At 36.6% G+C, this 17,424-nt stretch overlaps 2 protein-coding genes and 1 long non-coding RNA gene across 4 annotated transcripts; 2 read left to right on the top strand and 1 right to left on the bottom strand.

Annotated features, from left to right (window-relative positions):
• Positions 1–356: 356 nt before the first annotated feature.
• On the top strand, positions 357–2,806 carry LOC5571860 (biotin--protein ligase 2). 2 transcript variants are annotated; one of them, XM_021847245.1, is made up of 2 exons: positions 357–820; positions 915–2,806. In XM_021847245.1, exons 1-2 carry the CDS (start codon positions 799–801, stop codon positions 2,657–2,659), a joined length of 1,767 nt encoding a protein of 588 aa, XP_021702937.1. In that variant the 5' UTR covers positions 357–798; the 3' UTR covers positions 2,660–2,806. The 2 variants fall into 2 exon arrangements, with proteins under 2 accessions (XP_021702937.1, XP_001653793.2); XM_001653743.2 differs by having other exon boundaries at positions 358–820; positions 898–2,806.
• On the bottom strand, positions 2,797–3,801 carry LOC23687791 (vesicle transport through interaction with t-SNAREs homolog 1A). Its single transcript, XM_011495186.2, has 3 exons — positions 3,644–3,801; positions 3,179–3,582; positions 2,797–3,121 (listed from the first exon to the last, which is right to left on the bottom strand). Exons 1-3 carry the CDS (start codon positions 3,732–3,734, stop codon positions 2,966–2,968), a joined length of 651 nt encoding a protein of 216 aa, XP_011493488.1. The 5' UTR covers positions 3,735–3,801; the 3' UTR covers positions 2,797–2,965.
• An 8,588-nt stretch (positions 3,802–12,389) lies between these two features.
• On the top strand, positions 12,390–12,828 carry LOC110676997. Its single transcript, XR_002500879.1, has 2 exons — positions 12,390–12,527; positions 12,698–12,828. It is a non-coding gene; the product is annotated as an uncharacterized LOC110676997 (long non-coding RNA).
• Positions 12,829–17,424: the final 4,596 nt, after the last annotated feature.

The raw sequence follows: 17,424 nt of genomic DNA, 5'->3' as shown, positions 1-17,424 counted from the left end.
TCAGAAGATGATGAAAAAACAAGCCACAACTAGAAGGCCTCAACACATTTTAGAGTAAACAAAGGCGTCAACTCACAGGCCTCATCAGCGTCGGCCGGCGTCTATGGGCACAAATGAAAAGGGCTGCACAGCTTTTGGTGAAATAAAAGCCTCATTTCTTTTGACTCGTTTTTTTAGCAGGATTTTTTGCTCAAATGATAGTAATGAATACTCATAGCTATAAATCAGTTTATCCATCGACTTTCTGGACGATAAAATAACATACAATGCTTAAATTCATAATTTAAATTTGATTTATTGTTTGACAAAACAAGATTGCATTTTTCTCATTGTTTACTTTTTGGATATGAGGCCTTTTGAATTGTTAGTCTTGAATTCAGATGATTGTGTGATTTAGAAATCTAATGGCACTGTAGTGAATCCGTAATTCAACGCTTAAATTATGTAAATCAATTCGTTATTCGAGGCTTACGTGGTGCCTTCACTTGAGTATTGTGTTATGTTTGGAAATGAGCTTAAATTTAACATCCCAAATATCAGTTCAAAACCTTGGATAATATTGCGCCTTCATGCCCATTACTGCGTCGGAAGGTTGGCGGTCTCACGCCTCTTAGCCTAATAAAAATCATTTTGAATACTGTCAGTTTCAGTTTGCAAGATTGATTATATAAATGTAGCGCAATTACTAATACATTCCGTATGTTACGAATATTACGTGAAGAAGCATTTAAAAAATTCTCTTATTTGTAAACTATCATCAACTTATATGTGCCACGCTGGAAGATCGGTGATAGCAAGATGTTACGAAACGTAGTTAAAGGTATGGTACAAAACCACTTAACGATTCCTGTATACTCATCGTATTCGAAAACTTGAGCTTACTAAAATAATGAATAGAATTTACTGCTTTCTAGGTGCAAGAAGCTTAGTAACGACAAACAACCTTCGGAACGATCTGCTTCGGATACAAGGCGCCAGCAGGATTGGATTTGGCTTTACCACCAGTATGACGAATCAAACGAAACCCCCGAACATTCTGGCATATGCCCCAGAACCTTCCGCAAAGGCATGTATGGTCGATATGCTTCGTGGCCTGGTACGAGTTGATACCTACACGGTTTATCCGATGACGGAGGGGCAAATGGAAGCACGGGCCTGGTTGGACAGTACCGCACTGCTGATGGTTCACGGGCAGCTTGATGAAGGTGTGGCGAGGGTGGCAGTTGATTACTTTCTGGGTGGTGGGAAAGTAATGGCAGTTTGTTCCAATTTACTGAGGTTGGTTTTGCCGAACCGAGTGAAGGATGATGAGAGTAGAAATGAGAGCGTATTACTGAGCTACGATAGGTGGCAAAATACGACGATGGAACAGGAGATATTAGACTGGACTGCGGAGGAAGATGAATGCAGAGAAGTTGCAAGGAATTCAGCCGGCGTTGAACAAGAACTGAGGATTAAGATTTTGGCGAGGGAGAGCACTTTCAACACGCCAAGCATTTTGAATTTGAAATGTTTGGACACTAAAGGAAACGGTATCTTCACTCAACTACATTTAAATCTAGACAGAGAGCCTGAAAGGGACATACTCAAGCATTTACTAGACAAGCATTTGGAGATTAGTATTAAGGAATGTATGCATCAAGAGCAAATCCAGTACAAAAATGCCTTTCTGATTGGCAGCTTACATGAAAAGAACAACTTCCTAAAAAGCACACAAAAGGTTCTCAATCTGACAAACCTTGAAATGCGGTTTTGCAACAGCTCAGAGAATCTCCCTGCATCTTCGGAAACCAAACTTATGGTCCTGGTTGACCGCCATCCAGAAGATTTCTCAGTTGAAGACTATTTCAGCACTTTAAAAACATCCTTCCTGGGTCGGACCGCAATTTACTGCCCAATGGTAACCAGTTCGATGGATGTCGTTTCTAACACCACGTGGAGTGATGGATTCGCAGTCATTTCCCGGTGTCAAAGCCGAGGCAGCGGACGGAACAACAACCAGTGGCTGAGCCCGGAAGGTTGCGCCATGTTCTCGCTACAGCTTCACGTTCCCTTGGCCAGCGCCCTTGGGCAGAGATTGCCCATGATTCAGCATCTGGTGGCCGTCGCTGTCGTGAAAGCGATTCGAAGCATACCAGGCTATGAGAAGCTTGATATCCGAGTTAAATGGCCCAACGATATCTATGCAAATGGCTGTACGAAAATTGGAGGATTGATCATAAATTCGCAGCTCTGCGGGATGGAAGCCGTTGTTAACGTGGGCTGTGGCGTGAATCTCAGCAATTCGAAACCCACAATGTGCATCAATGATTTGATCAGGGAGTACAACAAACTTAAAGGCACAAGTTTGCCTTTACTGGGAATCGAACAAACGTTGGCGTACATCTTCAATGAAATAGATCGAATATACGTTTCAGTACAGGAAAAGGACGATTTGCAAGACCTGTATGATTTGTATTACAAATATTGGCTACACAGTAACAGATCTGTGATCGTCAAAAGCGAAGACGGAGAGGAAATTGCTGGAACAATCTCAGGAATCGACGAATATGGCTTTCTGTTGGTCAATACGAACAAGGAGGGTAAACCGATCTGTGTTCATCCTGATGGGAACAGTTTCGATATGATGAAAGGACTTATCATTCCAAAGTACTATTAATGTAGGATTTTTTTTTTTGGTTGGGGCGTTTGACTGGTTGATATTACTGTTTTAGAGTACTAGAGATTATCAGTCATGGACTGGCTGATCTCCGCATTTGATTAGTATTTTATATATTTTAATAAAGTTGTGGGCTGTTTTCAGGAATGTTTTCGTATTTATTTACGGATGATATCGTATAGTCAATCATTTACAGGAAACAATAAGGATTATCGTTACTAAAAACATACACAGCTTTGTGAGTTAGACATCTAAATAAAATAGGCTATTACATGACTGTATAACATATGATCACACATCTCTATCCTAATCCGATGAAATCGAAAAGTAAATACTCAGAAACAGTACAAGGAATATCGCGATGGCCACGGAAACCAGAACAATTTTCTCCCGCAATGCTCGCATCATCATGGAATTCAGCAGTCTCGAAGATCGTCCCAGCTCGGCGTCGGTTTCACGTAGCTAAAACGAAAAATATCGTTAGATAAATCGCTTTCGTACAAAATCCCGGTAACCAACCCGTCCTCTCGCCCGTTGAATCGTTTCCCGTTGTTGGCTCAAATCCTGCATCACCTGATTGCCGATCTGTTCTGTCTCCAGCACTACCCGATAGCTGTCCCTCAGCTGATTACCCGTCCGTTCCAGCCGTTCGCTATTGTCCAGCAGCCTCCGTTTCTGGTCTTCCTGGATGCCAATCTCGTCAAACTCATCCACCGAGTCGTACCCCTTGGATCGTTCTTTTTTGGCATTGGTGAATTCCTGCTGCAGTCGCTTCCACTCGGCCTGGTAACAATTGAGCCGCGAAGTGTACCCCGGTCGGTTCGCTTGCGGAATGTCCCGGATTTCCAGCCCAATCTGTTCCAGCAACTCCTGGGATTCCTCCAGCTGCCGATCGATATCCGATATCAGTTTGTTTCGTTCGCCTGTCGGAGAGGGGGAATCTTGGCCAACATATTTTAGAGGATATCTAGCGCTAGGACTTACCTCCGGACGATGTGCTAAGGCGACCGATTTGGGCGGTTATTTCCGCCGTGAGAACAGCGTACTGCTGCTCGTAATCCTGGATTAAATCCATGGGGAAAGGCTGGAATTAGGATGAGCTGTTTCCTTCCGCTGATAAATTTCACTTTTCTGATTACTAATTCTAGCGTAACATTTGAAAAGGGCCTAACTGCAAAATGTAAACAAACTTGATTATTCATTATTCGTATCATTTTTTACGTAAATTACTTCTACATACTCTTACGGGCATGCAAAATGCATTATTAATGGAAATTTTATTCAAATTTAAAAGGGCCTATCTGAAAATGATAAAACTAAGAGGGCCTAACTGGTCATAAAAGGGCCTAACTGAAAATTTCCATCAAAATCAGATTGGCCCTTCCGTGCATTTTTAATTTTCCTCCATATTTGTCAATATTTAGCCCTTGTATAGTGATCAGCATAACGTAAAAATTGAGAAATGCTCGATTGAAGATTCTGTAACATATTGATTGTTACTATTTTAAACTCATTGCTATCTAATAGTTTTAAACTTTTGTTCGACACTCATAGTCTATTACTGAGCCACGTAACGTTTTAAATCTAACATAACATAGAAACTAGTAAAAAATGTTGAATTCAAACATCATCGGCAGATAGGCCCTTTTACGAGTCTTCAAACCAGTTAGGCCCTTTCAATTAGGCCCTTTAATTGAACATGGTTTCAGTTAGGCCCCTCCAGTTAGGCCCTCTTATTTAACATAGTTCCAGTTAGGCCCTTTTGGAATTTGTTAATTTTATTGATTATTGAATAGATTTTCAAAGTTTTAGAACAAAATCAATCGATTATGTGAGAAAATCAATATTGAATATTGAAAATTCTTTATTGAAGATTCAGTACTATATTGATTATTCATATTTCAAACCCTTTCTCCTATTTACTAGTTTTATACTTGTGTTCGACACTCATAATAGTCTACTAGGTGGCCCATAACGTTTTAAATCTTAAATAACAAAACAACTCGTGAAAATGGTTGAATCCAAACATCATCGGCAGATAGGCCCTTTAACGAGTCTGCAAAACAGTTAGGCCCTTTCAGTTAGGCCTTTTGATTGAACATGGTTTCAGTTAGGCCCCTCCAGTTAGGCCCTCTTATTTAACATAGTTCCAGTTAGGCCCTTTTGGAATTTGTTAATTTTATTGATTATTGAATAGATTTTCAAAGTTTTAGAACAAAATCAATCGATTATGTGAGAAAATCAACATTGAATATTGAAAATTCTATATTGAAGATTCAGTACTATATTGATTATTCATATTTCAAACCCTTTCTCCTATTTACTAGTTTTATACTTGTGTTCGACACTCATAATAGTCTACTAGGTGGCCCATAACGTTTTAAATCTTAAATAACAAAACAACTCGTGAAAATGGTTGAATCCAAACATCATCGGCAGATAGGCCCTTTAACGAGTCTGCAAAACAGTTAGGCCCTTTCAGTTAGGCCTTTTGATTGAACATGGTTTCAGTTAGGCCCCTCCAGTTAGGCCCTCTTATTTAACATAGTTCCAGTTAGGCCCTTTTGGAATTTGTTAATTTTATTGATTATTGAATAGATTTTCAAAGTTTTAGAACAAAATCAATCGATTATGTGAGAAAATCAACATTGAATATTGAAAATTCTATATTGAAGATTCAGTACTATATTGATTATTCATATTTCAAACCCTTTCTCCTATTTACTAGTTTTATACTTGTGTTCGACACTCATAATAGTCTACTAGGTGGCCCATAACGTTTTAAATCTTAAATAACAAAACAACTCGTGAAAAGGGTTGAATTCAAACATCATCGGCAGATAGGCCCTTTAACGAGTCTGCAAACCAGTTAGGCCCTTTCAGTTAGGCCCTTTGATTGAACATGGTTTCAGTTAGGCCCCTCCAGTTAGGCCTTTTTATTAAACTTAGTTCCAGTTAGGCCCTTTTGTAATTTGTTAATTTTGTTGATTATTGAAGTGATTTTCTAAGTTTTAGATCAAAATCAATCGATTAGGTATGTGAGAAAATCAACATTGATTAATAAAAATTCTTTATTGAAGATTCAGTACTATATTGATTCCTATTTCAAGCCCATTCTCTTTTTTACTAGTTTTATCATAATCTTAATGCGAAGTTAGTTGAAAAACTGATTTTTTATCCTGAAAAAAAAAATCAATTAGGGAAAGTGTACCAGTTATGGCCATAGTGGTTCCCTATTTGGCCACGTGTAAAATTTGAATAACTTTTACATTTTAAATCTTTATGAATGTTTTTACATCAAGATATATGTTAAATCTAACTACTACAACAAACAAACATTTTCAAATTTTGAAGACATTAAAGTAATCACATATGGCGAAATAGGGAACCACTATGTCCATAACTGGTACACCTATCCTACATTAAAAATTTTGAATTATTTTTATTTGTTAATTTTTATTTGTTGCCTCTAGTTGTGTATCGAGTTCCAAAGTCGCGATTTTCACAAAAACAAATTCGTTTGTTTTTGTAACAGCCCTGCGAGAATTCTTCTTATACTTCTTCTTGGCATTACGTCCTCACTGGGACAGAGCCTGCTTCTAAGCTTTGTGTTCAATGAGTACTTCCACAGTTATAAACTGAGAGCTTTCTTTGACAAGTTGCCATTTTCGCATTCATATATCGTGTGACAAGTACGAAGGTACTCTATATTCAGGAAAGTAAAGGAAATTTCCATTACGAAAAAACCTGGACCGACCGGGAATGGAACTCAGATACCTTCAGAATGGCTTTGCTTTGTAGCCGCGGACTTAAACTGCTCGGCTAAGGAAGGCCCTCAAGTATTAAACAAGTAAAAAAGTGAATGGGTTTGAAATAGATGTAATCAATAAGGTACTGAACCTTCAACCGAGAATATCCAACATTTAGCTATTACATTGTTTTCTCTCGCTTTATTTTATTTAAAAACTATGAAAATCACTTCAATAAGCAATAAAATCAACAAATTCCAAAAGGGCCTAACTGGAACTATGTTTAATAAAAGGGCCTAACTGGAGGGGCCTAACTGAAACCATGTCCAATCGAAGGGCCTAACTGAAAGGGCCTAACTGGTTTGAAGATTCATTGAAGGGCCTAACTGCTGATGATATTTGAATGCAACCATTTTCACGAGTCGTTATGCTATTTGAGATTACTAACGTTCTGGGCCACGTAATAAACCATAATGAGTGTCTAACACAAGTATAAAACTAGTAAAAAAAAGTGAATGGGTTTGAAATATCAATAATCAATATGTTGCTGAGAATAGTTTCCAATATTTAGCTTGTATGATATTGTGTTGTTTTCTCACATAATCATTAAATCACAGACAAACAGACGTCACACTCTCATCGTTGTCCATCGACCACCTTTTTAACGGTCGAATCAAAAATATAGCAGGTGGCCAATCGACCACCCGCAGCGCTCGCATAGTTTTTGTTCGCGTTTGACGTTTACACACTAACGCCATCTGTTGGCCTGTCGGCCAAACACACTAATTTTAGCATTGGGCGTACATGTCCTCGTGACTATGATTTTGATCGAGATTTGTTCTAAGTGTTACGTCTGTTTGTCTGTGATTAAATGTTGTCGAAGAATTATGCAAATCACTTCAATAATCAATAAAATTAGCAAATTCAAAAAGGGCCTAACTGGTTTGAAAATTCGTTAAAGGGCCTATCTGCGGATGATGTTTGAATTGAACTATTTTTACAAGTTATTGTGCTATTTCAAATTCAAATCGTTGTGAGCCACGTAATAGACCATTATAAGTGTCGAACACAAGGGGTTATCCGAAAATGACGTCCATCGATTGGGGCCTCCTTCAATGGGGGGATGTACGAAAATGTGACAGTGCATGGATTGGGTATTAGAAAAAGCGTGACAGAGGTGGTAGAAGGATTCTAGAAATACCGAAAAACGATGGACGTCATTTTTGGATCTTCCCCAAGTATGAAACTAGTAAAAATCGAATGGGTTTGAAATAGGAATAATCAATATGGTACTGAATCTTCAACCGAAAATTTCCAATATTTAGCTATTATATAGTGTTTTTTCACATAATCGCTAAATTTTGTTCAAGGTTTATGCAAACCAATTCAAAAATCAATAAAATTAGCAAATTGTAAAAGGGCCTAACTGAAACCACGTTCAATCAAAGGGCCTAACTGAAAGGGCCTAACTGGTTTGAAGATTCATAATAGGGCCTATCTGCCGATGATGTTTGAATTCAACAATTTTTACGAGTTGTTGTGTTATTTGAGATTAGAAACATAATGGGCCACGCAACAGGCTTTAATGGGTGTCGAACACAGGTATGAAACTAGTAAAAATGCGAATGGGTTTAAAATAGGAATTATAAATATGGTACGGAATCTTCAATTGAGAATTTCTCAATGTTTACGTTTTGCAGATAGGCCCTTTTCAAATGTTACGCTAGAATTTTGTTTTGCTATCACTTTCGTTATAAGGTGATGACAGTTCTCATTCTGTGCAGGGGTGTGAGATTTCTTTCAAGATTAGTGCAAAGATTCCAGGCTATCGACATGATGGAGACACTGGGCCGTATGAATAAAATGTAGTTAAGTTGAGTTTACTACATTCTCGGTAGTAAACGCTATATGTGGAACACGAGTGGAACATATTTGTGTCATTTTCCTTTCTACACCTTTCGAACATACTACAAACAACGCATTGCTATGAATAAAGGTAGCATTTACTACAAAGCTACTGGTAGTTAGCTTCAGATGTTGCTACACATGCTTTGAGATTGCGGAATTTAATGGAATAATTTACTTTTGAGGAAAAATCATGGGAAAACGATATGAGTTTTGATATTTCGGAAGGTATTTTGAGTTTTGCTTAGGAATTCTGAGGTTACGAAAACATTCGCCCCGCCAATGCTGAGATTCCGGTAAGATTACCGGCAGTAGCAATTTGTAATATCCGTGTGAATTCTGGCATTACGATAATTATGTTATTTTCTAGGAATTTTAGGATGTCGGTAGGAATTCAGATATTTATAATGTAATTTGAAATTTTACTTGTAAACTCTGACATCTCAGATTTCCTTTTGAATTCCGGAATTCCTGTAGGAACTTTGGGATTCCGATAGGGATGTCGGATTTTTTGTGATAATTCTGGAAGTTTAAATACCATTCTAGGAAGATTGTATAACATTTTGCGGTAATCCACTTCGCGGTGTACCATTTCGCGGTTTGTCATTTCGCGGTACGACATTTCGCGGCTAGTACCATTTGGCGGCACGTCAATTCGCGGTCAGTACCATTTCGCGGTGTACCGTTTCGCGGTTTAGGCCAAGATGAGATCTATCTTAACAGAGCAATTTGAAGGACTGCCTGTGTTCAAAAGAAGGGTAAATCACCGATGAAAATATTATTAGTGATAATGCCAACAATTTTCAGTGCAACTCGTGGGAAAAGCCACACCGCGAAATGGTATAGACCGCGAAACGGCATACCGCGAAATGGTACTAACCGCAAGACGGTAAACCGCAAAATGATACAAACCGCGAAATGGTACACCGCGAAATGGTTGACCGCGGAATGGTTTACCGCGAAATGTCGGACAACCTCTAGGAATATTGCGGAAATATTAGGAATCTGTTAAAAACTCTAGAATTGGGGTGGGAATGGGATTCCGAATATTAATCTCTTGGAATTCAGTGGGTTTCTTTGAGACGGTATTTTTGTAAGAATCTATGAGATTGCGGTGGAAGCAAAGCTTTGAATGTCGGTAAATATTTTATAGATTTCAATGGGATTCCTCAATTTCACCAGAATCTCAGTACTGGTGCTAGAAAATATATGGTTCCAAATTTGATAGCTGTAATCTCAAGATCTCTTCATAGATGTTAAGCTAGTATTTAAAAAATCATCAATCACTGGCGTTGGCGAAGGCCGAAAACCACCCAGAAAATTCTTTGATGTACCATCATCATAAAATCATAGACATAAAAAGAATACCAGACTAATCGCAAAATTACACTACAAATTTTGTCAAATAACAGCACCTTCATGATTTGTGCAAATTGTCGCGTAATCGATTAGATTCCATCCCGCATAAATATGAACCATATTTGTACTGTATCCGAAACTCTCCCCAACAATTTATAACAATATCTAAACAATTCCATATATTGACTGTTGCACGAATTTTTAGATTCTAATGAAACTGTTTAAGAGTGAGATACAATTTGCACACCCACTAACATCAGTAGGCGTATGCTTTGAAAGCTGTTTATGACGTTTCAAAATATTTAATTCAAAGCAGTCAAATAGATTGCATCAAAACTTCTTTATTGTTGTGTTTATTTGCAAGCGACCAGCATTGGAGTGAAAATTATCCATCGTGGGGCCCAGATAGCCGTAGCGGTAAACGCGCAGCTATTCAGCAAGACCAAGCTGAGGGTTGTGGGTTCGAATCCCACCGGTCGAGGATCTTTTCGGGTTGGAAATTTTCTCGACTTCCCAGGGCATAGAGTATCTTCGTACCTGCCACACGATATACACATGCAAAAATGGTCATTGGCATAGTAAGCTCTCAGTTAATAACTGTGGAAGTGCTCATAAGAACACTAAGCTGAGAAGCAGGCTCTGTCCCAGTGGGGACGTAACGCCAGAAAGAAGAAAGAAGAAGAAGAAGAATTGCCAGCTTCACCCCACTAAAATACTTATTTTCCCCACGAACGATCCTTGAAATCGTGAACGGCAACCAATAGCGAGCAGCCGTAAAGCTCATTGGGAAGTTTTTTCTTTGAGAAGCTATTGTTTGCTGAATCCAGAATGATCATCATCAAAATCTTCTTCTGAATCAGATCCTTTTCCCGCAGATTTAGGGCGTAATCGATTAGCGATTCAGTATTCCTCCTAACGGAAGGGCTTATTCACAAATTTCTCAACGCTGTGGGTGGGCAACTGTTCCCAAATGTTACAGTTATTACAAAAAGTGGAGGTTTGTGGGTGTCAAAAATGAACCTTAGTCTATCGGTTCACCCAGGTACTCCACGTTGAGGGCCGAACGAAAACCTTCATCGTTATGTATAATTTATGTAATGGGCACTTGAGCATTCTTCCGGTGGCGTTTCTGACAATTTTCGGATTGTATTCCTGGACCGGGTAAATTTTGTTAATTGGTGTATAAGTCAATTATGTTATGCTAACCGTTCGCGAAAAATAAAAACAAAGATAGAAAAGTTAGTATCCAAGCACGTTGTCAAACGGTCATGTGAGGTGTGCAAATGTTCACTGTGCAAAAAATTTCTGCACAATAGTCTAATAAGGTGCAAAATGCTCAATAACGCCTAAAATAACAATATGCCTACCGTATCATGAATGGTTTTAACAGTCTGGGGAATGGTTATTGGACAAAGTACAGTATGGGGAATAGGCGGTTTAGTTATGTAACCATTCAAAAACGCCGATTTTCCCGAACAATTTTTTTTCGTTACAATTTGCCCAATTGTCCATATACTATCCATTTTTTGATCAATTTACTGTAAAGGAAACAGTTTCAGAATAGTGGGACTATAAAGTTTGAATGAAACTAAATAAAGTATGTGTAATAGTATGTTTACAGTGTGATATGGTATTTTTACCACAAATGATACTGTTCCTTTATGTTTATATTATAAGCAATGAAAAATTGTACTGCAAATTTTGTTTTATTTTTTATTATTTTACTCTGTCATACACATTTTATTCTTCCATGACCTAAATAACTGCGGAAGTTACATAAATTGCTTTTAGGGCCTGTTCACAAATTTCATAATGCTGAAGAAGATGGATGGGTGTCCTCGAAATGTTACAGGTCATACAAAATTCGAAAAATATTCATACTAAAAGCGTTACGAGGGGGTGGGAAGGTGTCGAAAATGACTATTTCCGACGTTATGAAATTTGTGAATGAACCCTTGTTAGAACCCTCACGGATGTGGGCGTTAGGAAAGAACAACAAAGAAAACATCGAATTCGTCTGATTCGCCTTCTCTCCCTGGTTCTGGCTTGAGTCTAGTCCTTGCGAATGGAGAAGTCTAGTCCTTGCGAATGGAGAAGTCTAGTCTTTGCGAATGGAGAAGTCTAGTCCTTGCAAATGGAGAATAAATGTTCGTTTTCAGCTGTCCGGGAACTTGCCGAAACTTCCATTCCGGCCCTTCGTCAACGGAAAATGACTGCTGTGGGAGAGAATGAAAACTTTTACAAAACAGAAAGAAATTATAAGATATAGAGGAAATATGAATGCATGAAACACTTACCGATGGATTACGACCAAGCACACATTTTGAAGATTCGTTCTGATCGCTGGATTAACAACGGATTCTTTTCACTCTAGTTTCTGCTAGCAAAACATAAACAGAAATGAAACACGCTAAAAACCATTTACACACATTTAAGTTTTACTTGGCTTCTAAAAATATATATATTTTTTAATTTATTTGATTTAAAACATAAAAAAAACATACAAGACCACCATAAAAAATTCTTTGTTACACATTTTTCATCAAAATGTGTGATGCCATGAAATAACGTTTAATTAATAATTGCGTGAAAGCTAAGGGTCTGTCCCATTTGGGGAATTAAATTGAAATCGAACTTAAATCTGACAGTTCGAAAATTATTTCCCCTCCGATTTCGATCTATCAAAAATAAGTCTACTCCAGAGTAGACTTATTTTTGACAGATTGGTGATTATTCTCTCGATCCTAATCGTTGTTTATACAGTTTTGATTCCACTGAGGTAATTTACGCGACAGCCATCGGGAGGATCTTCCGGCTGCCTAAACAGAATAAAACCAGTTCGAAAATCAACACAAGTGAGTAAAACGACAGAAAAATGTTCGGCCAGAACTATTTTGCCATTTTTTCCACTCAGTGACGGCAGGCAAGTGAATAACAGATTGCTGGATGAAATGCAACATTCTTTTTACCAGATAGTATTATAAAGAGGAAGATTTATGCTAAATCAATTTATTTTTTCCCGTAGGCTTAACTTTTGGCTGCAGTTTGTAATCAGCTTGTGTAAACATGAGGACAAGCCGGCTAGAGTGGTTCCCTTGAAGGAGTTTCCGGCCAACGACAAATGACAATACCTTAGGAGATAAGCTGTAAACATAACTCAAAATGGATAGAAACATTGACTGATCTACCCAGCTGGGATTATCGGATGATTTTGAGAAATTAGTGGCGAAAATGATATTGCACAACTTGAGGAGCTTGTACGACCTCGATGCGGTTGAAACTGGTCATACTTTACCGTGCCAACAAAATGCAGGCTGGTAGCAGGTCTCTGAAAAGACTTGGTCTTTATTAAGGCCTCTAAGAAGTACTCTAAAGTCATCAAAATGCTAATTTCTTTTTTCCTCGAGAAATAATCCTCGTGTATAATTCTCCATAGATGCCTTCAGATATTCTTACGTCACTATTCCACAGGTTCTTCAAGTATTTCTTTACGGATTTCTCAATTTAATACTTCAATAACTCTAGTGATTTCTTCAGAGGTTTCTTATAGAAAACCATCAGGAACTCCTCCTTACTACAGAAATTTTCTAATTATAATCTAGGTTTTCTTTCAACTACCCAAGAAACAATTCTGGCCTTAAGAAAAGTTTCTCAGAGCTGTTTTATTAAACTTTTAGTCGCTTTATCATTGACTTAGTGAAAATAAAACTATTATTCAAGCCTTATTCGCCCATAAATGGAGAATCTATTCAACAATTACCATTTTATTAACGTAATATAGTACATGTTTATTCGATGATATTACCACGGCTGTTCAACAGTTGTAGCATCATAAATAGCTACTACAATGTTTATTCAATATTTAAACCACCAGATATCCATAGAGCATGAAGAGATGCTTGTTTAACATTTATTCAAAAGTTGTTGATGCAATTATTACTTATGATCATGAGTACACAAAATAGAAGCCCTTGTTCAACATTCGCTCAACGGAAAAACATGCTGAACACAGTTTGTTTTAGTGCTTCGTTCGACTTGAATGGGTATCATATTTATTTATAGAATTGGTTGTATAAACGTAGCAAAAGAGGTTTCTTAGATGTTTCTTCAATATTTATTTGATAAGGAAAATATAAAAAAATGTATCTATTTGTACACTTTATTACATGTGTAGCTATAATTTGATGCATAATTATTGAATTTCAATTGTTTAACCATTTTTGTGATGCCGGGACTCGAACTCAGGACCTTCCGATTTATAGGCGCATGTATCTTGACTGCTCCAAACAAGGTAACAAACATCTGCAGGTTCAAAGCAGTATTTAAAGATACAATAAGATAATCGAACAAGTTATCGTACATATGTTGTTTAAACATCGTCTAAGTCTTTTGCTTGCCTTCGGTGTATGTAAACACCATTGTTGAACATTGTTTGTGAAAAGGTCTCAAAAGCAAGACTTATCAAAGCTATCACCTTTATTACAGTTTCACAATAGACGAATAATCTCGTTATGAAAACATGTGGTTGAATTAATACTGTACATAGACTATTATTTTGAATAACGGTTGCAATAGGTAATAAAGACTTCTACAACTTTTCATCCACAATTTATTTATTACTCGTTATACAACCCTGTTTCAACACTGTTCGATGGATAACTGGTGGTTTAAAGTTGAATAAACATTTTAGAGTCTACTTATAATGTTACTACTGTTGAACGGCCGAGGTAAGATCATTGAATAAACATGCACTATATAACGTTAATAAAATGGTTGTTATTGAATAGATTCTCCATTTCTGGGCGAATAACGCTTGAATAATAATTTCTTTTTAATTAAGACAATCATTAAACAACTAATAAAGCAGCTTTGAGAAACCTTTATCAAAGCAAAAACTGTTTGTTAGGAAGTTGGTTTTTAATTGTATGTTGAAGAGCTTTCAGATTTCGCGCAATGTCTTGTAGTTGGTTAAAACGTTGAGTTCAAAGCATTTTCAAGCAAACATGTTTAAATTCACTGTAGTTCTGCACCATTGTTGAAAATTGATGAAACAAAGTGTTGTTAAAGCTTGTTAACTTAATGTCACGTATAGAACAACAGAATCTGAATCCGTAGAAACAGCTCGTCTTCTACTATTAAAGAGATACTATTAGACAACCAAACTAAGTTATCAACGAACGTTGTATCAACTTTGGTTCAACGAGCTTTTAAAATAACATGAAAGTGAGGAACAAAAGCGCTGTTCAGAATTTATGCAACATTTGATCATCACTTTATACAGCATATAATTTTGTTCAACAGCCACAGCTGTTGTTAAGCACTAGTTCAGCATACATGTTTATTAACCGCCCAAAATTTGTTTCTTGGGTATTGTTCGATAAATTTCCTCACTTTGTACAGGAGCTCCAGAAAGGTTTATTCTAGATTATTAATTTACATCACCAAACTATGTTCAGCTACTGAGATTTCATTGGAATCCGTAAAATATTGAGTTAACAAATAAAACCAAAATTATTCTAGTAATTCCTTCTTTATACACAATTTCTTCAGGGATGTCTGATTTAATTTGATTGATTATTTTTAGCAATAATTATCTTTTCGTTTTATTTAGATTTTAGATCCTTCAAAAGTTTAAAGGTACAGAAGTTTCGTTTAATCCAATTGAATTTATTTTTTTATTTAATCTTAGATTTTTTTCAGAAATTTTTCATTTGAAAAAAATCCCTGACAATTAACTAGAGACATTCCGGAAATAATTACTGGAAAAACTCTCTGGGGTAATTACTGAAGGTATTCTTAAATACATTTTTGGCTAAAATCTTATCGAAGTCTATTCGTTATCGAAAAGATTGTTAGAATTTCTAAGAAATATTTAAAAAGAGTTTTGTACTATTTTTTGTTTGTTTTTTTTTTTTGTAATCTTTCATTAGTCTGACAAAAACGGGTTTCCAATACAAAGCGTAATAGACAAGTAGTTACGCATTCAATTCAAATGGAAATGACGCATAATAGTGTAACCACTGTACTTGATGTATTAAATATTTGGAAGTTATTAAATGTTGTTATTGAATTCACAACAAAATTCATCTATCCAGTCATAGATTTGAGTATTTAAGGCATCAAATTACCATGTGATGGTGAAAAAACATTTATTAAAGATGCCAAAACGTTTAACTAGGTACTCATCTAAAAATATTTGACTATTAACGTTAAACTCAACGTCTCTTGTAAATAATACGTGCTATGGGTTAGTTATTTTAAATATTTTGCAAAATACCCTGAGATGAAAGTTTCAGCAATAATATTCTAGAGGAATTAACTGAAGCCTTTGCGATAAAATCTATCCATACACAACAATACATCAGTATTATTGATAATAACTTATGAAATTACTGCTCATATTGTAATAATTTGTTATTAATAATGTTTCATGCTTTAACTTCTACCTGTAAGCTAAACACCGACAATCCGACAACGTTAGTGAATTGGACCAAGGAAAAATTAAATTTGACAGTTCATTGATAAATTGGAGGGGAAATAATTTTCGAACTGTCAAATTTAATTTCGATTTCAATTTAATTCCCCAAATGAGACAGACCCTAAATAGCATGTGTGTTGATTTTTAAGCGTGTCTAATATATTGATGAAAATTTTCTCACACATATCAATGCGTTCAACAATTTGCCAAACTGTTAAAAAATAGTAAAATATAGTTAAATGCAAGTGTGTAAGTGATGTTCGTCTCATAAACACAAAAACCATTCGACGAACATTGCATAAACGTTTCCACTATTTTCCACAGATTTACATCCCCGTATTGTTCAACAATATCTGAGCTTTCAAACATATTGTCACTATTTGATTTGATTTAGTCAAGCTGTTCTTTACAGTATACAGCTTTGGGTTCCTTATTGTTTTACAACATAACAACTGTTCGCGATACGCTAACCGTTTCAGTTGGAAGACATTTGTGGTTTTGACTATAAGACAAATTGGATTTTTCTATGCGGGATGCATTTTCTTCATATGCATGATTGTATTAATTTTAGGCGTCACTCTGAATAGATTGTTCTTTACGTGCAGAATCACTCTGCACTCTGGATGGAAATTTCTTTACGTGCAGCTTCAGTCACTGCTCATGTTCGAAAGTAGTAAGTACTACATGTTCGAAAAGTTTTTTATTCATACCAAAAGTGTAGTAAACTTTGTGGATTTTGTTTTTGAGTAGATGCTACATGTAGTAAAGTTCAAAGTTTTTTATTCATACTACCCACTATCTTCTATGGTGACAGAGGGCTCGATTCAGAGCTGCCAGATGATTTGATAGAAAATCTGTATCCACCAGGTTAGAAAATCTGTGTCCCATACAAAAAAATCTGTGTCCATACAAAAATTGTTGAAAGAAAATCTGTGTACCATACAAATTGGACCTGTGTCAGAATAAAAAAAATCTGTGTAATACAGATAAATCTGTATGTGGTAGCCCTGGCTCGATTGGCTTGTCAGATAGATCGGGCCCGGGACATCCTGTCTACTGCAAATCGCTGCAGTTGATATAGGGCATGTCCATTGCCTGAAAGATTCATAGAGCTTAGTGACATTTGAACACACGTAGACTAGCACCCGCTCGTCATACACAGTTTGTTTTTGTTTTCCTCAAAGAAACTTGCACACGCTTTCCAGACTCATCAAAATGCATATGGAAATATTACCCAATTTGAAAGATTTACACCCGGATTCTGGGTGTTTTTC

The sequence above is a fragment of the Aedes aegypti genome, chromosome 2 (genome assembly GCF_002204515.2).
Source record: "Aedes aegypti strain LVP_AGWG chromosome 2, AaegL5.0 Primary Assembly, whole genome shotgun sequence".
Lineage (NCBI taxonomy): Eukaryota > Metazoa > Arthropoda > Insecta > Diptera > Culicidae > Aedes > Aedes aegypti.
This window is presented reverse-complemented; position numbering and strand designations above follow the sequence as displayed.